The 22,274-nt window shown below is 40.6% G+C and overlaps 1 protein-coding gene across 1 annotated transcript in view; it reads left to right on the top strand.

Moving 5' to 3' along the window:
* Positions 1 to 22,274, top strand: part of ATP13A5 (ATPase 13A5) — a 106,157-nt gene that overhangs the window by 33,352 nt on the left and 50,531 nt on the right. Inside the window, exons 8-12 of the mRNA XM_072807858.1 lie at positions 4,491 to 4,563; positions 5,480 to 5,608; positions 12,941 to 13,111; positions 15,953 to 16,110; positions 19,321 to 19,509. Coding sequence (XP_072663959.1) covers positions 4,491 to 4,563; positions 5,480 to 5,608; positions 12,941 to 13,111; positions 15,953 to 16,110; positions 19,321 to 19,509 — 720 coding nt within the window. The remainder of the gene's footprint in view (positions 1 to 4,490; positions 4,564 to 5,479; positions 5,609 to 12,940; positions 13,112 to 15,952; positions 16,111 to 19,320; positions 19,510 to 22,274) is intronic.

Genomic DNA, 22,274 nt, shown 5'->3' with positions numbered 1-22,274 from the left:
AATCTTGAACATTCAGGTTCTTCATCTTAACAAAATGCCTTTGGTTAAAATAGTTACTGACCTGGGAACCTCACTTGATGACAGTATTGGGAAAGATTTCTTTAACAAGGAGATACTAATCCCATTAGCAATTCATAATTGTTAAGAAAAGCTTATCTGACCCACCCTGTAAGGCATCTTGTAACACCATACAAAATAAGCCAGTTTCCTGAAACTGTATCTTTGCAGTTTAAATCACAAATCCTCAACAATCAATATTTCTTTAGCCTTTACAATTTGCAATGGGCTCCCACATCCGTGACAGATGTGCTTGTGTGGGGCACAGCAAACTCTAAAATGATACACTTGTAAGTGTTGTATCCTCTCACCGCCTCAAAGGGAGGAGACAGGAACTATCAGGGAAGTGAAGTGACTTGCTCAGGCCTGTGACATAACAGTGTTTACAGATCATGGCCCTGGGTTTCCTGACTCTAAGTCAAATACTTCACACTGATCCATGGAGCAAAATTTCAAAGCGACTTATGAGTCTCCTTGCAGGGAAAAATGATTGTTTGATCATTTTATTACAAAGAGATTGAGGAAGGGGGTTGCAAGGAATGGAAGGAGCATCTCCTGCCATCTCCAAATCAGGCTGAACAAATACCAGCTTTTGAAAACTGCAAGAGGGGAGGGTTGACAGGAGGGGCATATATTATCTTCATGCATCTACTCTAGCCCTGAATCATGTGAATCATGCCACAAAGAGAGAATAACTTTGCCTAAGCCAAGAAACACCCCATGGCAGCCCCTTTGTTACAAGTTTGGTGCAGGTGTGAGTGCAAGTTGAGTTGGCATTCAATGGTATTTACCCCGAGCTGAGCCCAAGCGCCCACTCCATTGCTGGCACTGCAGGGAGCTGCTAGAAATAGCACAGTGTCTGACCCACAGTGAGTTGCCTTCAGTCATGACCGAGCTGGGCTCAAAAGATACCTGAGTTAATGCCCTTACCACTCATCTCTGGAGGAAATCCAGCCACAGCAAGCACAAGGACACACAGCCACAGATGCGGAATAATAACAATATGCAAATTAGTCTTGGAAACTGATCCTGGTCCCACTAACCAGGGCCTGGAGAAACCATAGGGCGCTTAATGAAAATCAGGCATGGAGCTTCCAAATCACGGGAAGCAGCACAGTGACTTGCTTTCTCCTAACTGGTTGGTTGTCATGGAAACCTGTGTTTGTGGAGTTTCCTGGTACATTAGCTCAAAGAAGATGCTTACATTATCCTTCTCCAGTGCTGTTAAGAGAAATAAAATAATTCAGTTATATTAAATAAATGTTTGCTGAGGGCCTACTATGTGAAAGACTCCAGGGGTACCTAGATGAGTGCTTGGCTCTTCTTTGAACTGTCGGCTTCACAGGGGAGACCTGACAAGAAAACAGCTGTAATGGAATGTGATCAGTTCACTAATACAGGTGGAAACACAGAGAGCAGAACAATTAATTCTTTCTGGGAATGTTAGTGACTTACAGAGTGGAGGTGACATTCGAGCAGGGCTTTATGTGAAGGATTTGAAAGAATTTGCTAGAAGAAAACCAGGGTGAGTCTTGGTATAAGCTTAAACAAAGGCGTGGAAGCATTGCAGGTTTCACAGACTGCTGAGACTGATGAATAAATCCAGCTTGATGCTATAATGAGTTTTGAGAGTTACAGTCAATCATTATGAACTCATACTTCACCACTTCCAAATGTGTGGATTATCATCCTCTTAAGCTAGGTTGAAGTTATTATGGCATTGACTAAAAGAGTTTGCTAAGCAAGAAAGTAACTTAAAGAAATTTATAAGGAAAGTTATTTATCCTCTTAAAGGAAAAAAGCTATTTTCAAGCACTTTAGGAGAACGTATTCATCAACAGAAAAGGCTTTAGAGTCGGATGAATGTGGGTTTCACTGTCAATCTTAATACTTAGTAAGTAAATAATTGTAGGCAAGTTATTTTAGCATTTTAAGCCCCTATTTTGTCTTGTGTTTAGTTTTGAGTTTTATTTTGTTATTTGTATATTGGAGACAACATTTTCATTGTAGGATTATTTAGATGAGTAATAAATAAATAAATATATCAAGCAATATATTCCAAGTGCTTACAGCAGTGCCTGGCACAGAGTAGTTCCTTAGTCTTCTAAACTGTTTAAAAGGGGATCCCTGGGTGGGTCAGCAGTTTAGCACCTGCCTTCGGCTCAGGGCGTGATCCTGGAGTCACGGGATCAAGTCCCACAACAGGCTCCCAGCATGGAGCCTGCTTCTCCTTCTGCTTCTCTGCCTCTGTGTGTGTGTGTGTGTGTGTGTGTGTGTGTGTCTTTCATGAATGAATAAATAAATAAATAATCTTTAAAAAAAGAAAAAATGAACTGTTTAAAAATAATAATAATGTGAGCCATTATAAATGTTGGGTATTTCTTCTATGAAGTCTTAGGGGCTTTGGATAAATCTCTGATATGTAAAATAAATCAGCATCAGACATACTGAGTTTTGGAACGTACTTGAAAATGATTCAATTCAATGCCATTTGTTTCTTGAGAGGAAAAAACTAACTTATAAAGTGAAATTTCTTATATATGAGTACATGGCTGGTTAGTGGGTAAATCTGACCCACAACTTGGGAATCCTGACTGAATCCACTTTTCTTATCATGGAACCATGACTGACTTTCTCACTTTTCTCCATCATTAAAATGGAGGCCCCAGTAGGCAACCCTCAGGAAGTCAAGTTAGAGCACTGAATATGTACCTAACAGTCATACAACTCTTTCACTCAGTTGGTCCGATGTTTGAAATGTAGCTTTTCATAAAAAAAAACTGAAGGAAATAATACATTGTTCTGTATAAATAAAAACACAGAATTTATTATTATTTCCCAAGAGGAAAGTTGTATAATTGTGTGTAATGCTTGGCTTAGACTGCTGACATTGGCTACCATTAGCTAAAAATCATCAATTGGACAGATAAAAATAATTCATCCTAACATCTAAAGGGAAAAGTTTTATACTTGAGTGAGGTGAGGCAGTACTGTTTAAGTACTGCTGACAGTATTCAGATCTCTTCTACTTAGGAGTATCCAGGTAACTGATATCCCTGTGGAGGGGCCCACGCCTTCCAGGAATGCCCAGTTGATGGCGCCCCTACAGTTCATGTAGGGAACTGTGTGGACCACGTGTCATCTCATCTCTGCCTTTTTGTCTCCTGAGTTGTTATCCCAGGAGACTTGCCTCCTCTTCTTCAGGCTGCTTCCATCTCCTCCACTTTGCACAGGGTCACATCTCAATGAATTCTACTCCAAGTGAGTCTTCTCAGTGGATGCACTTAGACAATTGTTTTTCAGCAACAACTTTCTTATTAATCATTAACTGTTTTGATCTCTTACCATGGTAATGAGTACTATCCAAAGGGATAACTAGGACAAGCATCAACTATATATATTTTTTTAAGATTTTATTTATTTATTCATGAGAGACACACAGAGAGAGGCAGAGACATAGGCAAAGGGGGAAGCAGGCTCCCCATAGGGAGCCCAATGAGAGACTAGATCCCAGGACCCCAGGGTCACGACCTGAGCTGGAGGCAGACTAAACCACTGAGCCACCCAGGCATCCCACATTAACTTAATTTTAAAAGCCACCTGAGGGATCCCTGGGTGGCACAGCGGTTTGGTGCCTGCCTTTGGCCCAGGGCGCGATCCTGGAGACCCGGGATCGAATCCCACATCAGGCTCCCGGTACATGGAGCCTGCTTCTCCCTCTGCCTATGTCTCTGCTTCTCTCTCTCTCTCTCTCTCTCTCTCTATGTGTGTGTGTGTGTGTGTGACTATCATAAATAAATAAAAATTTTTTTTAAAAAAAGCCACCTGAAACAGATACTGCTATTATCTCCACTTTCAGATGAGGAAAAGGGAGATAAACAGGTTGAGTAATGCCTTAGTGGAAGCACCAGGGTTCCAAACAAAGCAGCAAGGCTCCAGTCTGCAGACTTACCCAAGGTGAAAATCCACCAGTTCATAAGGGAGGGTATGGCTGTTCCTAAAACCAAAACACAACCCAAATATTCACAGGCTCTTGCAATGGAAAGATCAAATTCAACTTTATTGTCTTATAGACAGGGAAACAGGTACCAATAGGGAAAGTCACCTGATCATGGTCTTCTTGTTACTTTTCCCCTGATTCATCATGTGCCTTCTGGAAGCGCGGCCTCAGGGCCTTGGAGTTGGTCCTTGGGGACAATGATTGTGCATCACGTTCCCTGCACCTGAAATCATAGCATATTTGTTGCTACAGGCCGGGGGGGTGGCTAGGGTAGGGGTCGGGGCAAGGACTCAGAAGCAGCAAAAGTAGAACCTGAGTCTTTGCCTGCTGTCGGTTTGGCTGTGATGGCAGGCTTGGTATTTACCACATTGAGATCATATGGTTTTCAAGTTACAGACGATCTGATACTTAAAAGTTGGTTTTGCATTGGCAGCAATCAGTTAAGCTGCACAACCTCGTGGAGGATCACAACAAAGTCCAGGTTACAGTCATGGTAAAAGGCAAAGGTAAGTGATGTGTTCTGCATCCTAATATTTCTGGGGAGTCAGTCTCCTTTGTTATTGATTGTTAGTTGAGAAGTCTTCTCTGATTAACCTGAGGACTGGGGCTAGAGGAGGCAAATAAGGCTTCTAAGATGCAAACCTTAAGGAGGAAAGATCATGCAAATGTTCACCTGCTTTTGCAGGACCCAGAAGGTGAGCACCTCACTGAATTTTGTACCCTGGGTACCTTGGGTCCTCATCCTGATTGAACCATTTCCACTCAGTGTCTGGGTGGCTTCCAGGTCCCTCTGCCTTCCGTATTTCACTCATTTAAATGTTACTGGGTAAGCCTTCTTGAGGCTTTTGATTTCCCCTATTAACCATCCCAAATAGACCCTGAATCATGACATTTCAATCTGTCATCCAGAATCCAGGCCTGAATAACATTTGTAAATGGCTGGCTGGACATTGGGCATTTGCTCTGGACTCAGCCTGGGGTAGGGTGGTCTTGGTTCTCTGCAAGGAGTGAGGCGCTGCACCCCAGGGCCACAGATGCTGTCTGAATGGTTTACATTAGGCCCCAATCCAAAGACAGAGTGTGTCACGGGGGGTCAGGAGCCCAGCCCCAGTAAGTAAGAGGCAGTAAAGAGGTATCTTTCAGATGACCAGTACTCGGGATTATCTCCTGTGGGCAGAGCACAGTCCTAAGTACTAGGATCTAGATGGGATTGTGTTGCCCAGCTAATCTTTTGCTATGTCCCTGGAATCAAATCTCTAATCCTGTTTTCTATGATTTTGCAAATGAGTTGGAAGGAGCTGGAGCAAGTGACCATGTAGGGTAGTCCTTGTTCAACAGTTGGTTAAGAGTTCTCAGCCACTTGCGTTCTTCAGTAAAAATTGGAAAAGGTCACCCAGTCATGGAAACTTTGCTGTTGTGTAGGTTTGCAGGAACTGGAATCCCGTCTCTTGGTTCCTGGAGATACTATTATTCTTCCAGGAAAGTTTTCTTTGCCATGTGATGCTATTCTGATTGATGGAAGCTGTGTGGTGAATGAAGGCATGCTAACAGGTAAGCCATTATCATGAGTTTCTTTTTTCCTGTCCAATATCTAGGCCAAGAATTAGCAAAGATCAACATATCCTTGCTTCCTTTATACCAGCCTGATATTAAAATATGGAGAGATAGATGAGGGAGACACAACCAGGGTACTCAAGCAGATGGAAACTCCATATAGGCAAACAGGAAACATTTAATAATTTAAAAATCAAATACAACAAATAAAAAATGTATAAATAGAAAAAAAGTCTAATACATGTGGTTGGTTCATTTCCTGATGGGTCGGGTGAATAGGGTGGTTTGGTCCAGAGGAGGGTGAGTGCATTAGGCTGCTTAATGAACAATGTCTTCATAAACGTGAGCATGCTTTACATTCCTGTCCAAACACAACACAACCAGAAATGACCATCTCTCACAATTGGTGTGGTGCAGAAATTTTATTGAACCCTGCTCTCTGTGGATAGAAACCCAAGCCCCAGTTTCAAGGAAGCCCCTTCAAGGAAAGGCCATATAACAATTCTGTTCTTTAGAATTGGGTTTCCAGTTGATCTTAATAAGCAGAAAGCCAGTTTTCTTGTAATGATTTGAACTGTCATTCTCATTTGTACTTCGTAAAGTTCACTTGGATTTGTGTGATTCTCAAGGCATTATGTATAAAATATCTTTTAGTCAAAAAACCCCAAAATACACAGCATGTTATAATGAGAGAAGGAGAAACTATACAATAACACAAAAATAGAAAGCATTTGTCTTCTTTCAGTGCCTACAAACTGTTCTATTTTTCTGCTTCCAAGTTGCTAAAGACAGAAAAACGCACACACGTGCGCACACACACGCACACTTTTTAATATCACTTAAATGTAAAGAGAATCATTATTGATTCCTAAATTGTTCAACACAAGCAGATTTCACATTAAAAATGGGTCTGCTTAATTTAAAATTGAGATAGGAAAATGTAGTAAACATAAATATGCTCAGTATAATTACAAAATACCCCTTTAGTGTGTTGAAATCTAACTGCCTTATAATGATAGTGATGAGGGTTTGCATACTGATCATGTCTTTCATTCAGAATGTTGCCATAGTACCCGATGCGCCAACCTCAAGCCCAAGAAAAACTGTCCTCCTCCCTCAAAGACAGCAACTGTCTCACATTTCCCAGCAGCCCGTCCATGAAAGGTGGCTTCTCTCATTGGCAATGGAACATGACTGTGAACAAAAAGGGGAGGACAGATCCCAGTGTTTACTATCCTGGGTCTACTAACTTGGGTGCACAGTTCTTGTCTTGATTCTAAGGAACCCTAGAGAGTTCCAGAAAAGTAGAGATGGTAAACAATGCTGCCTTTCAACCATATGCAAAACTGACCTAAAATGATCTTAAGAAGTAAGTGGCTTTTCTTAAGTCTGTTTCTGGAAAAACAAGGTCACCAGCATTAATGTCTATGGCACCTAAGTACTGATAAATGTCGATTTTAGAGACAGACACATAAAACAGAAATACACATATTTCTTTCTCGTTATTTTCTTCGGAAATATCTAAGTACCATCATGCTCTAAATACATTATTACGCAGTCTACGTAGATCTGCCCACTCGTGGATGCATTTGTAAAAAGGATCCTGATTGAACAATCATGTTATGCTTAGATTCTTGGAACCATATATGTCTTCCTAAAGCATTTGTCTGCGAATGTGACTCGGGTTTTGTTTTTGTTTTTGTTTTCATATGCAAACCAGATCTTGGCATATATAGAAGTTTTTATTTATGTCTTTATTTGGAAGAAAAATAGCACATACTCCTAGTGGCTCTATCGTAATTTACATTTTATAAAAAAAACTTTTCTATTTCACTCTGTCGTAATATAAAACAAATTAGGAGCTATGATAATAATCAATTTCCAGATAAGGAAACCCAGATGAAAAAAAATAGATTGTTCAGCTAGCAAATATCAGGGTCAGAGTGGCATTTGCTTCTAGATAAGAGGGACCACAGGAATGAGGAGGAAGAGGATTCTCAGGGGCATAAAACTGTCATTTCTTGTGCCTCATCACCTTTTTTTTGTCTACTGGGTGGTCTCACCCATAGCACATGCCCATTACAATGTAATAAGGATCTTCCTTCTCCTTATCTCCTTAGCCTCATCCTATTGCCATGAGCTCAATTATGAAAGAAATTTAATTTTATAACTACATTTCATATTTATTTTTGCTTCAAATCTTATCATCCTTGAGAGTAAGCAGTGGCATAAGTCAGACAGTTATCCCCACCAGTTGGCAGGTCCCCTGACCCAAGTCTGACTACTTGAGGTTGTGTAAGGTTTTGAGATGGGTCTTGTCTAGGGCAGCTCTTCTGTCTGAGGCTCCCCACTCCACTCTGGGCTTGGGAAATGTCCCAGGCCTGTCCACCTGCAAAACCTTCTCTTAGGGACACACAATATCTAATATTCCTTTGGATTTTCTTACAACCTCCAATCCAGGGATTTTTATTTAGCTAGAAAAGTAGTAGAGGGAAGGCATAGATATTAAACAGCAAAACTCTGTTTTTATTCTCAGGTGGTCTCTAAAATTCACTGTTGAACTTATGAATGACTTCAGAAACCTAAAAGCCAGTTGTTCACTCCTCTGTCCTTTCTGTCTTTGGAGGCAATGGGCCCCTTCATTATGCTCCTCATAAAGTGGTCAAAAGGCAAAAGGGAATAAATATTGTGGGGGAAATTCTGTTAATATTTTGAAATTTTCTCTTGGCACATTAGCTCATTCTTCTTAATTCTTATATGTATTAGGTATTGTGCTAATATGTTACATATATTATTTTGTTCAATCTACGAGAGGATAAGTCATTTTCCTAAAGTCACAGAGCTTAAAAGTGGTAGAGTTGCTGTTTGGGTTCATTTAATTTTTTTCATTCATTCATGCCACAAATCTGTTTTAACTCCTATTTATGGAACACTCTAGTAGGTGCAGAGGATACAGCAACGAATAGCACAGATAAGATTCTGCCCTCATGGAGGTGGCAGTCTAGTGGGGAGAAAGAAAAAATGAGAGGGCAGCCCGGTGGCTCAGCGGTTTAGCACCTGCCTTCAGCCCAGGGCCTGATCCTGGAGTCCCAGGATCGAGTCCCACGTCGGGCTCCCTGCATGGAGCCTGCTTCTCCCTCTGCCTGTATCTCTGCCTCTCTCTCTGTTTCTGTTTCTCTCTCTCTCTCTGTCTCTCATGAATAAATAAAATCTTTTAAAAAAAGAAAATATGAGAATAGATAAATGACATAAATTTCCAACAGTTATAAATTCTATGAAGAAGGCAAAACACTCAAATCCAGGACTTTTGACCTGAGAGCCTAGGCCTGAGACTACTGCTCCCTCATTCTGTTTGGGGTAATTATGGGGGAGAGCAGTAGTATTCACTCCACCAAAATCCCCTCCTTCTCCTTCTACTCATTAGAATTCGTGATGTATTTGAAATATGTGTGTGGGAAGTACATAGAGAATCCAAGTTGGACACACAGGAATTCCCTGAATTGGTGGTTTCACATTTATATCCTATCAGACAATCTTACAATGAGTTGCTAGGTCAGATCTTTAGGTCAGATCTTTTCTCTCTTTCTTTTTTTTTTCTTTCTTTTAAGATTTTATTTATTTATTCATGAGAGACCCCGGGGGTGGGGGGTGTGCAGGCAGAGACACAGGCAGAGGGAGAAGCAGGCTCCATGCAGGGAGCCTAAGGCCAAAGGCAGCACTAAACTGCTGAGCCACCCGGGCTGCCCTCTCTTCCTTTTTCCTTTCCTCCTCTCACTTCTCCCTTTCTTTCATTTATTCATTCGTCCAATCCATTTATTCAATCAAGTTCAGAAATACCTACTCTGTGCCAGGCACTGTGTTGTGTCCTGGAGTCACAAGGCAAATGAGAAATGGCCGCTACTCTTGAACAGCCTACAGTTGAAGGGTCCCATAAATATAAGTGAACAAGGACGTGGCATTTCAAACACTGCTCCCATGAGGAGGCACCTGCTCACTGGGGACAAGGGAGAGGACTGCACTTCACAGCAGCCAGGACTTCAGGTATCGGAAGCCCACTGAAGTTGGTGATGAGTGTTCTTCCTTCTAAAATACTCTATGGCCTTCTAAAATATTCTTGGAATCCCAAGAAAGGCCAAGCAGGAGACTCCTTATTAATATGTGAACAGCGTCAAAGAGACTTGAAAGTCGTTTCTGTGTAAAATCATATCCAATTTGAATGTTATCTTTGGAACATTATCTCCAAATGACTTCCATCTCTGGTTGATTGAATGCCTGCCTGCCACCAATACTGTTGGTTGTGTGTGCAGAAGCTCTTCACTAATATTAGTCTAAGAATATATTGTGGATTAATATTCTATGATTCAAAGGCAGAAAAACATTAGAACTTATCTCTAAGTATCTGCTTTTACAAAGGCTGATTTCAAAACAATGGGAATACAACAATTTGGAGATTTGTCAAAAAGGTTCCATCCCTTTTCCAAAGTCACTTAGAACACAACTGATAAATCCAGACAAAGGATAAATATCATGATTGTTTTAAAGAGAATGAATTGGGGACAGTGCTTGGGTAAAGGAATTTCCTGAGAATATTCAAGATCACTAATAAAAATTGTACAGTTTCTTGTAACTTAGGACGTAAAAAATGCACCATGTAGAAAACAAGCTTTGAAAAACCAGTCATAGAAAAACGTGGGTAATTGTTTTTATTCAATTCACCCAGGTATTCAGCAAAAATACATCTTTTGAACCTATTACATGCCAGCAAGGAAAATGAGCAGTATAAAAAGTTATACATGTCAAAGTCCTTGCCCTCAATTATTACCTAGAAGAAGAGATAGAAACTGAATTTGTGTAACTATAATCAATATGATTCCAAATTAGAAATATGACATGTTATTTTGCTAATTGAACATTTAGCAAAAGACTGATGGAATTTTAAATTAATTCTAGTGCTTTTTAAATATGGGATCCAGGAAGTATTATTAGCATTTTTATTTTGTCTCTGAAATGTATCCTTTTGAACTCTGAGCTAATTTTCTTTGTTATCTTAAATAATCTGTCTTCCTGCCATAAGGAAAAGTAGAGGAATGGTACTGGCAAAGACTGGAAGTCAATAATAGGATTTGCAAGTGGCCTCATTTAGCTGGAGTGTGTAGGAAAAAGAGCCAGGGATGCTCAGTTTGTGGTGGCTTTGAAAATCTAGTGAGAGAGTTTGCCTTTGGGACCCTTCCAAACCTCATCCTATATATCTCTTCATCTGGTTATTCATCTGGCTATCCTTTATCATATCCTTTAACAAATTAGTAAGTTTAAGTATTTCCCTGAGTTCTGTGAGCCACTCTAGCAAATTAATTGAACCCCAGAAGGGGGTTGTGGAAACTTCAGATTTATTAGTCAAAAGCACAGGTGACAATGTGCATTTACAATTAGCATCTGAGGTAGAGTGCAAGCAGTCTTGTGGGACAGAGTCCTTAACCTGTGGGACCTGATGCTAGGTAGATACTGCAAGAATTGAATTAAATTAGGCAGCCAGGGTGGCTCAGCGGTTTAGCGCCGCCTGCAGCCCAGGGTGTGATCCTGGGGACCTGGGATTGAGTCCCACATCGGGCTCCCTGCATGGAGCCTGCTTCTCTCTCTGCCTGTGCCTCTGCCTCTCTCTCTGTGTATCTCTCATGATTAAATAAATAAAATCTTTTTTAAAAAAGGGAAAATTGAGTTAAATTGTAGGACAACCAGCCAGTATCACAGAATTGCTTGTTGTGGAGAAACCTACCCCCCATCTGGGGATCAATAGTGTGTGTGGTGGTAGTGTCATAGCAAAGGAGACACAGAGGAGGACTGAAGGTTTTTCCCAACTTGGGAGGACAGGAAGATTTGAGTGAGATACTTATTCATAAAAAAAGAGGTATCAGTTCTACCATAGTCTCAAATTATTATTATTAAAATGTATTTCATGTCACGGAGCTAAGCAATTACAGGTAATCCATTGATAAGGCAACCACTATGAGTCAGCAATTTCCAATGAAGCTTTTGGGACCCAAATGCAAGAGTCCAAAGAATGAGTCAGTGAGACTCAATCACACGGAAAAAGCAGTAGAGTTGGAAAATCAGTCCATGAGAGGGCAGAGTATGGGAAGAGGAGGAATCAAAGGTGATTCTGAGACTATAAACCTGTCACTCAGCAAAAGGGTGGTAACCATAAAAAGCCAAGAGGACACTTAGTAATGAATATATTAATATGGATTGTAGATAATACGGTGACTTGAGGATGCTAGTGGGATATCCAGGTTGGGATGAATAGCCCATCATTGAGAAATATAAAACAAGAACACAGGAGAGAGTAAAGATGAAGATACATGTTATTGATCTAAGTATTTGTAAGCATTAATTAATGAGAATAGAACTAGAAAGAAAAAAGAGATGTCCTGTCTTGCTATATTGGTTTCTATCTTTCGCTACAAGCTCCAAAAAGATCATGAAGAATATTTTATAGATTTTATGATGGCATAATTTCTCATTCATCTCTGTACTTCCAGGACAGCTTACCTCTACCCTCATGCTCAATGTTCCAACACCCTCAACCATCTTTGGTGCCCAGAGCATAGCATGCTCTTGCTCTCACTTTCTCCAAGAACACTTTCTTCTTCTCTTTGGTCTAGTTGGCTTCATTTTCTTTTGAGTTGTCATTTGTTAATTGTCCAGGACCTCTTTCCTGGAACCCCGGGCTAGATCTTCAGATTACCTGGTGCTACTATCAAAATATTTACCTTACTGTATTTTTATTAATTATTTACTACTGTTTAGTGGCTTGGCTCCTTGGGTCTCTGAGGGCAGGATTTCTATCTGTCTTGTTCATTATTATATTCTCAGCACCTAGAGCAGTGCCTGGCACAAATCAGCACTTAAAAATATTTGTTGAATGGACAGATAAACAAGTAAATTACTGGCAAATAATAATAGCTATACAAATGCTTTACAGCTCCTTCACTGCCTAGCATAGATCTGGGCTTAAAGAACACTTAAGGGGACAACTGAGTAGCAACTCTCTTTGCTAAAATGGCCTGTTTTTCAAAATACAGCAGCAAACCATGCAGATGGAAATATGGAAAATATAGGTAGGCCTTAAATGAATATTTTAAATATAACCAAGTATGCCACTGCTTGCATCACTAGCATCCTTTAAGAAATCATCTGACTCAGGGTGTATGTAGTAAGTAAGACCTGAATAGCTGTGGTTTGTATACTTTCTTGAAATTAGAAAATATCGGCTCTGAACGACTATCTGAGGTCACAGGTCACACAGAATCAACAAAAGATAATCTTTTTTAGGAGAAAGTATACCTGTCACAAAGACACCATTGCCTCATTCGGAGAACACCATGGCCTGGAAATCCCACAGCTCGGAAGATTATCGGAAACATGTCCTTTTCTGTGGGACAGAAGTTATCCAGGTCAAGCCATCTGGGCAGGGGCCAGTGAGAGCAGTTGTCTTGCAAACAGGTTGGTAGACTTCACTTTTGTAAATTTAGTCCATTTTAGAGGTGAGGGAGTTGGATTGGGAAAATTGTGTTTAGGAATACGGACTTTGCTATATTCTGATAATAACAGCCATACTCATTTCCAGTCAGACCCTTATTGTTCTAAGTTGTCACCATTTTCAACTGAATGGTTTGTTATTAAAATAGATCTGCCCTACGACCCAGCAATTGCACTGCTGGGGATTTACTCCAAAGATACAGATGCAGTGAAGCGCCGGGACACCTGCACCCCGATGTTTCTAGCAGCGATGTCCACAATAGCCAAACTGTGGAAGGAGCCTCGGTGTCTATCGAAAGATGAATGGATAAAGAAGCTGTGGTCTATGTATACAGTGGAATATTCCTCAGCCATTAGAAGCGACAAATACCCACCATTTGCTTTGACATGGATGGAACTGGAGGGTATTATGCTGAGTGAAATAAGTCAATCGGAGAAGGGCAAACATTATATGGTCTCATTCATTTGGGGAATATAAAAAATAGTGACAAGGAATAAAGGGGAAAGGAGAAAAAATGAGTGGGAAATATCAGGGAGGGAGACAGAACATGAGAGACTCCTAACTCTGGGAAACGAACTAGGGGTGGGGGAACGGAGGTGGGTGGGGGGTGGGGGCGACTGGGTGACAGGTACTGAGGGGGGAACTTGATGGGATGAGCACTGGGTGTTATTCTATATGTTGGCAAACTGAACACCAATAAAAAATAAATTTACAAAAAAAAAAAACTTGTCTAAAAAAACAAACAAAAACCTTACCTAGATGAAGCATGTACAGAGATGAAGTACCTTGCCTCAAAGGCAAGACTATGTTCTTGTGAGTTTTTGTTTGTTTGGTTTTGGTTTTTTTATGTTCACAAGCTTCTTTTCTTTTCCCTCTACATCCACTCTAAGTGATTACCAAGAAAACACTTCCAGCCATTATTGCTTGAGGATTTTCCTTTCAAAGTGCTTCTTGCTGGGTTATTATTTCGAGGTCTCTGCTGGATACCTCCACTTGGGTTCCCTACAGACACTTCAAAGTCAAAGCATCTAAAAGACTCATCCTCCTCTTTCTGTTGACAGTATTGCCATCTAGCCAGTCTCCACATCACCTTTAACTCCTCACTTTCTCCCACACCAAGTAGGTCACCACATTCTGTCAATTCTACAAATACCTCCCAAGTCCTGTCTCCCTCTACTTCATCCGCACAGTTGGTGTTTTTTCCAGGCCCTTCATCATCTCCTGTCTAACTATTACAACAGAAATATTTTTTTGACTGTTGTTCCCTTTCAGTTTTGGCCTGAAATACTTTGTCTTTTCCTTTGCTCTACCTATCCCTTGATCTGTCACCAAGTCATATTTCTAAAACATTTTGAAGTAGTTCATGCACACCATGCTCAAAATTTTTTTCGAAACTACTAATATTACTCCTAATCTTTCACATGACATGATACAGCCAACACCTTCTGTGAGCCAGTCCTAGCTACCATATTCACCCCTGACCTGTGTTTCACCAGCCCATATATGCATAAGTTCAAAAACATACCTTGCACTTTGTTATCTCTATGCTTTAGTTAGCCTATGATTCAATTGTTCTACTTGATTTTTTTAATTAAAAATATCAAATTTTGCTTCAAAGTAGTCGGTGGGCATGAGAATGTCTCTCAGCCAGCTGATAAGCAGGAGCAAATGGATGGAAATCATGGAAAACACCTGATCTGAGCTTATGAAATGCTGAGGTAATAGGTTAGAGACAGCTCTGTTCCTTTTCTGTAAAGCCTGCAAAGCCATATTTGAGGAGACCAGAGGTTCATCAAACAGCGGGATTAAGGCATGTTTCACACTTAACAATAGTGACTTATATCTAGTAGTCCATTTTTTCACCAATAAGTTAGATATTTATGAGTATCTATAAAGTGTTATGCCCTGAGGACTAAAGGAAAAAAAAATTGTGAGATACTCCTTGCCCTTAAAGAATATTATGGTCTGGTGCAGGAGACAGATGGATTTAGAGCTAACTAAACAGAGAGCAGTGATAGACGTCATGTGATTAAATGTTAGAAGGACTCCAAAGAAGGGGAGAAATTATTTTTGATATGAAGTATGGGAGTAGAATTCTGGAAACATTTCTTTGATGAGGTGGCATTTGAGCCAAGCCTGATAGGATGGGAAAGATTTAGCCAATCCTATCAGAGAGCTGAAAAGACACACTAATCTGTTTCTGCAAAATTCAAAGGAAAGAATGCACTGGAGTCTTCTGAGAACAGTGCATAGCTAAAAGTCTAGCAAAATAGAAGTACATCAGATTGATGGGACTTGGAAAGTCATGCCTAGGAATTTAAACTTTATTATAAAAAATAGAGGCTCTGGAAGGCTTTTGAGCATAGGAATGATGTGATGAAAGGCACATATATTTAAGAAATTACTTGTTTATGCTTTCTTTTTCTCTTAATTTTCTATTATTTTCAACACATATTTGGGCTTTAAAGTCTTCTTCTCTCAGCACCTCATCTTCTCTGGTGACTGCGTCTGTTGGTTCCTTAGGCTTCTTTTCCCCAGTCTCATGTATGAGTGAGAAGCTGCACTTTGTGAATCACTGAAGGACTGACTCAAAGCAAGAGAAATTGAGCAGGGCTAAGTGAATGTCATTTATTGTTCCTGGAAACTTGTAAGAATAATAAATGTAAATGTACTGTTAACAATGGTGTTTTCATTCCATATTCAAATGACATTATTAACCGATCCTTAATTTGATGCAAACCATTTTGGGTGTGGGGAAAACTGCATTAAAGGACCTTACTCCATCTGTAATTATCTTCATGTAGGTTACAATACCGCCAAAGGGGACTTGGTGAGATCCATCCTCTACCCTCGGCCTCTGAACTTCAAACTATACAACGATGCCTTCAAGTTTATAGTGTTCCTGGCCTGCCTTGGAGCTGTGGGTTTCCTCTATGCCCTCGGTGTATATATGTACCATGGAGTAAGTATTGGGGGTAAGATTTTTAATAGCAAAGCTTTCTCAAGGAACTTGACCTAACTCAAAAGGGTTGGATAAGTTTACCTTTTAGCCTCATCATTTTGGGAATCAGCATTGTCCAATGGAGCTTTCTTAGGTGATGGAACTACTTTATACCTACACTGTTCAATTTGGTAGCCCTTAATCATATGTACTTATTGAATGCTTGAACTGTGGCTAGTGTGACTTAGGAAAACAACTTTTGGGTCACCTGGGTGGCTCAGTGGTAGAGCATCTGCCTTTGGCTCAGGGCATGATCCTGGGGTCCCGGGATCAAGTCCCACATCGGGGTTCCTGTATGGAGTCTGCTTCTTCCTCTGCCTGTGTCTCTGCCTCTGTGTGTGTGTGTGTGTGTCTCATGAATAAATAAATAAAATCTTTAAAAAGAAAAAAGGAAAACAACTTTCAATTTTACTTCATGTTAATTATTTTCAATTAATTTAATTTAACTAATTTGATTATTTGATTGACTTCAATTTAAGTAACCATATGTGGTTAGTGAAAATTGTATTGGATGGCACAGCTATGAAAAGCTGCAAAGTTCATAGCTCATTTCACCACTTGGATGAGAATGAGAGGTTACTGCATGTGTGGCATTTGTAATACCCAAGCCCAAACAGCTTCAGAGGAAATACATGTTTCTCAAGTCTGATAGGATGGAGAGGATTTAGTCAATTAGATCAGAGAACAGAAAGGACGTACTACTTAGAATGAGTAAGGGACAAAGGAAGAAATGCAGATGGATCTTCTGGAACCAGTAAGCAACTGAGAGATTAAGTCTAGCAAGGTAGAAATAGGTTACATTGAAGGGGATCTTGAATGCCATGCCCAGAAATGTGGATTATTTGAAGATGTTGAGATATTTGAGTGTGTATATTGTCAGGGCATACCTGACAAACCACATAGGCAATGAGTTGCTCTGTGTTCTGTTAGGTTCTGAAATGGAATTTAATGTCCACTTTTACAGGGCCATGTAGGTGGCTCAGTCAGTTAACCATCAGACTCTTGGTTTCAGCTCAGGTCATGATCTCAGGATCATGAAATCAAGCCTTGTGTCAGTCTCCACACTCAGGGCTTGAGATTCTCTCTCTCTCCCTCTGCCCCTTCCCCTTTCCTTCTACCCACTCACATTCTGTCTTAAAAAATAAATAAATAAATAAAAGTAAACAATTATAAATGTGCATTTTTACAGAATTGTATGCAGCATGGATCTCCACTTTCTTTTAAGCTTCATGGTGTCTGGTTTCATTTGAATGTCCCTCTTAATAGTTGTGTTGGCTGGAGAGAGACACCCATCACAAATGACCTCTGAGGTCCTTTCTAGTCCTGAGAGTCGGATTCTGTTGTAAACCATGTGGTCTCTTCTGTAAGACATATTAGGATCTTAGCAATGTGGGCTCATAAGGAAGAAGAAAAATTATGAATAAAAGTGTGAAAGCATAGATGTGAAACTAGGTATGGGTGGCCTAATCACAATGCCCAAATTGGTGGCTTTAGTGCATCCTATATTTGTGTTATTGGGGAGAAGGGTAAACATTGTGGAGAGGGGCAAATACTGATGAACAGTCACAAGAATTTCCAGGCAATATTCAGGCTCACATTTGCCTTCTGAGTAGTCATTTCAGTCTGATATAAGCCCCCAGGGAGCATTTCTAGGTCAGGTGAGGACAAAGGAGGCCAGAGTATATTGGCACCAGTAGAATGGACCCTGAAAAAAGCTCCATAAACTGTTAAAGCACATTGAGGCAATGTGCCAGGCCAGTTTCATCTGGGATGCAGGAGTATTGAGCAGGAAAACAAGCAAAAAGCTCTCTTGTATGGACTAAGAAGCCCCTGCAGTGATTGGGACTAAAGGTTTCCTGGGCAGAACTCAGCATCCAGTACATCCTCTCCATCCCAAAGCAGCAACCCTAATCACAGAACTGGTCTTCTTGTGGGTCATAACCTGTGGCCCTGTTGGCTGCCTCTGTCTGTACTGGCTCAAGATTTGACAGGGCTGAGGCCTCAGAGTTAACACTCTAGCTGTCGTTGGGAAAAGCAAGGAATGATGGATTTTGTAATAAACTGAGATTGAACCAATGATGTACCTAGCAGGCGTTGTTACTGAACCTGAATCTGTGTTTCCAGGACTCAGAAGAGAACTTTATGGCTAAAATTATGGTTGATTTCATAAAAATCTAGGGCAAAGCCATTAGTATCTAGAACATTTGAAAAATAAAACAAGCCACCCTGTGATTTGATCTTGGCTCCATTCTTATTAGTCACATGAATTTCTGCAGACCTGACTGAGATCTTGACTCCATGAGAACCGACTTGGTAGTATAACACACTGGTCACGTATTTGTAGCCTGGAGTGGGACAGACCAGGGTTCAGATCCTCAGCATTTAATTTGCAAGCCTGTGGCTTGAGGAAGTTATTTAATTTTTAAGCCTCAGTTTCCTTATCTATTAAATAGAAAAAAAATAGCAATATTTACATTGTAAGGGTGTCCTAAGGTGTCACTAAATAACATACGTAGCCTAACACAATAGCCCCAGAACATGCGCAGTGAGAAAAATCTATTTTTACTATTGATTTCCCTATATTAGATAATCCATGCTGAGATCTTAGCGGAATCTTGGTCCTCATTTTTATCAGGTCACCATTCATTTAATACGTGTGCTGGGACCTCCTCTGTGTTAGAAACTGTGCTAGGCTCTGTATCTGAAATGAATGAAATGCACTTGAAAATGACTTCAAGGATGTATAAGCCACAGCTGCTGCACCCAAGGAGTTTGGGAGCTATTGGCGGAGATTTATAACCCAACTATCAAGCCAGTGTGTAAAATATTACAACTCCAAAATGGTCTCAGTTCCTGGGGAGTCCAAAGAATGTGTTACGATGAGCAGAGGAGGGACGGTGCTCTAGGTGAAGAGAATGCTAAGTAAGTAGAAACAGAGTCAGGAAAGGGCAGGATGGACATGGAATAGGGAACAGAGTCTCCTTTGTTCTCGGTGGGAGACAACTTGTCCTTTCTTCAGGTACACCCAAGAGAACTCTCAGCTCCACCAAGAGAATTGGCTCACTTTGAATAGTCTGAGCTTCTGGGACTCCTGTGGTGTTACAGAAGATGGTGCCAGAAAAGGTGCCAGCCTGCTCTACTGGGCTAACCTGTATGACCCTCCCTCCCCAGGTTTCTCCAAGAGATACTACAACCATGGCCCTGCTCATCCTCACCATAACTGTCCCTCCTGTGCTGCCAGCTGCCCTGACCACAGGCATCGTGTATGCACAAAAGAGGCTGAAGAAAAAGAAAATCTTCTGTATCTCCCAGCAGAGAATCAATATGTGCGGGCAAATAAACCTCGTGTGCTTTGACAAAGTATGATCTAAACTTTCCGGGTTGGAGGTAAATGATTTCAAGGCACAGCAGAGCTGGAAAAAGCCTCCAAGAATGCCTGGCTCACTGTGCTCCTTTTACGGTTGGGAACACCGAGGCCAGAGAAGGTCCCACAGTGAGCTAGTGTGAGACCCTGTTCTAGAAGCCCACTCCACTGAGTTCTAAGGAAGTGGTTTAGCTATCACATCGTGAATTTCTTTCCTATGAAATTTAATATTTTTGTGCTTGTGTTGGATTTTAAAGCAATCTCTTATTGTAATAACTTCTATGACTGACTGGCTTTTTCAGGCAAAAAAAAAAAAAAGGTGTGAGAAACATTTCTGTCCCCAGAAGTGATTTTTCCTCTACTTAATGGAACATACTCCCTTCTTCTCTTCTGCTTCTTTCTAAAAAAGAGAGGAAGGGGACGGTGCCTGTGTTGATATACTGGGTCCCTCCTTTCGCCTTTGATCCCCAGGCTATCAAAATTTTGGACTAGAGAATGTGTCCCTGTGCCTAGGGTCCTGGAAGTGGCAGGTGAGAAGTATGTCCAAATGGGGAGGATTACTCCTCTGGAACAGGTCCTGAGACCTCTTCCTGTGCCTCTCCTATGGAGGGACCTCAGCCTCAGCCACCTGCTATTCAGATCCTACCCTCTGCTTGGGCAGGCCAAACTAACTGCTGTAACACAGTGGGTCTGTCTGTCTTCACTTCATTCACATTTGAATAACTGATAAAGGCTTTGGCACTTTTTTTTTACTAATCTACATTGGCCAAGAGCCCCATAAATGAGACATTCCTTGCTCTGCACATGACTTAGCTGAGGAAGCAGGCAAACTGGAAGTGTAGACAATGATAGTGCAGTGAAATGCATGCTTAAAAAGCTATGAACAGAACATCAAGGTGAAGTTACCTGCTGTGGATGGGAGATCACCTTTGAGCTGTGGCTTTGGTTGTTAGACAGAATGGGCTCTGGGGTCAGAGGCAAGCAGTTCAGAAGCACAGGGACATCAGGGCCTATGACATATGGGGATGCAGCTAGACTGGGGGCTGTGTGGTAGGCAGCGTAGCTGGAGAGAGGAGCCCATTTTCTCAGGGCCTGATGTGCCAAGCTAAGGTGTGGAACCTTGTGAAAGAGAATAGGAACAGCCCTACCATTTTTTTAAGAAGATGGGTTATATTTTTATAGGTATGATTTATTTATTTCTTCTGGGGTGATTGATTTATTTCATGGAGATAGGACAGAGATGGGAAGCTATCTGGGGACATTGTCGTAGGCAAGGATGGCAAGAATGGAGACTAGAGGACCAGCTTGAGCGACACCATGAGTAGACTTGATGAGTCTTGGCCCCCAGCTGGAAGTAGAAGAGCTCTAAGATTATTTCCATTCTATTCTTGTTAAGTTTCCTTTCCTCAATCCCACTCATCAGGAACCACTAGGGTTAAATTAACAGTAACTTCCTTTTAGTTTTAGGGCCAGAGAACCACCCCTGGGAAGTTTTCTGGTAGAGATTTCCAATACTTACCCAGGAACCTCACTAGTATCTATAATATAGGAGGGAGATTTAGAAAATATGTTCATTACAGATTCATCTGTTTCTAAAACTAATTTTTCCAGAGCGAGTTTATTTTACATCTCCTATAAAGCTTTTTCCTCCACATCCTCATGTGTTCCTTCGCCAGAACGACTGAGGGACTGTACACATGGCCAAACCCCAATGGCACGACAGCATATAGTGCAAAGAACTCTGGATTAGGAATGAGCAAAATGAGAAGTCAAATCCCGGATTTGGTACTAAGTTTCTGTGTGATCTTTTAAGAGAAGTTTGAACTCTAATGATCTCTAAGTGTCTTTCTAGTTTTCATATTGTAAAACTCTACCAATACGGTGTTGGAATAAAGCACCCCACAATTAATTGAAGCCCCATCTACTATTATTTCCATTTAGAAGACATTCACCACTGGGCTTCTGAGTCCGTTTGTTGTCATCTATTTCTAGTTTACGTTGGTGTGTTATAAAATAAATTCTCTCTTTTCTATCTTCTCAACCCAAGCCTGGGCTAGTATTTATGCTAAGAAATTTGCCTTTTCCTTTTACAACTGCAACTGTAAGTTAGTTTTCTTTCTGTTCATGGCTAGTTTTATTATACAAGGATAATTTTCACATAGAGAAAATAGCACAGTCCTATTTCTGTTTTGTTGTGGTATCAGTTCTGCTTTCATGTTCAAAATATTGATACTTAAAAATATAACCTGATCATCAGGAAAATATTTCAGTTTGAATAAAGCTGCTAACTTTTTTTGAAGTGGAACAAGTCAAGAGGATTTGAAAACTAAGCACACGGTTGAGACCCTTATAAAATACAAGAAAGAAATGAAGCAAAGAGATTTTTGCTATTGTTCTTCAAGGAATAGCTCACACAATGCGTCTTAGCTTTCTATGAAGTCCAAATGAATTCATTAAACAGATCCCTTCATTTTTTAATTGGAAGTCGAGTATGAGTTTTGCCTTTCTGCATACTTTGCAAAATTTATTTAACATTTGTCATCTGGTGGGAGACTCTAGACAGGATGGATTCTGGTTCTTTCTCTTCAACCTGCAGGCCACTGAACCTCAAGGCTGTTCATTTCACCTCTAACCTGAGAAGCTCCTTTCCCTATTTACTCGGTTATAAGAATTGGAAGCAATGGAAGCACTTCATTGTAAAGCATTATGCAGATTTAATGTCCTGTAATGACAGAAATGTCATCTGATAGAAAACTAGAAA

Source organism: Canis lupus, chromosome 31 (assembly GCF_048164855.1).
Source record: "Canis lupus baileyi chromosome 31, mCanLup2.hap1, whole genome shotgun sequence".
Lineage (NCBI taxonomy): Eukaryota > Metazoa > Chordata > Mammalia > Carnivora > Canidae > Canis > Canis lupus.
Note: the sequence above shows the minus strand (reverse complement) of the source record. Positions and strands in the feature narration are given on the sequence as shown.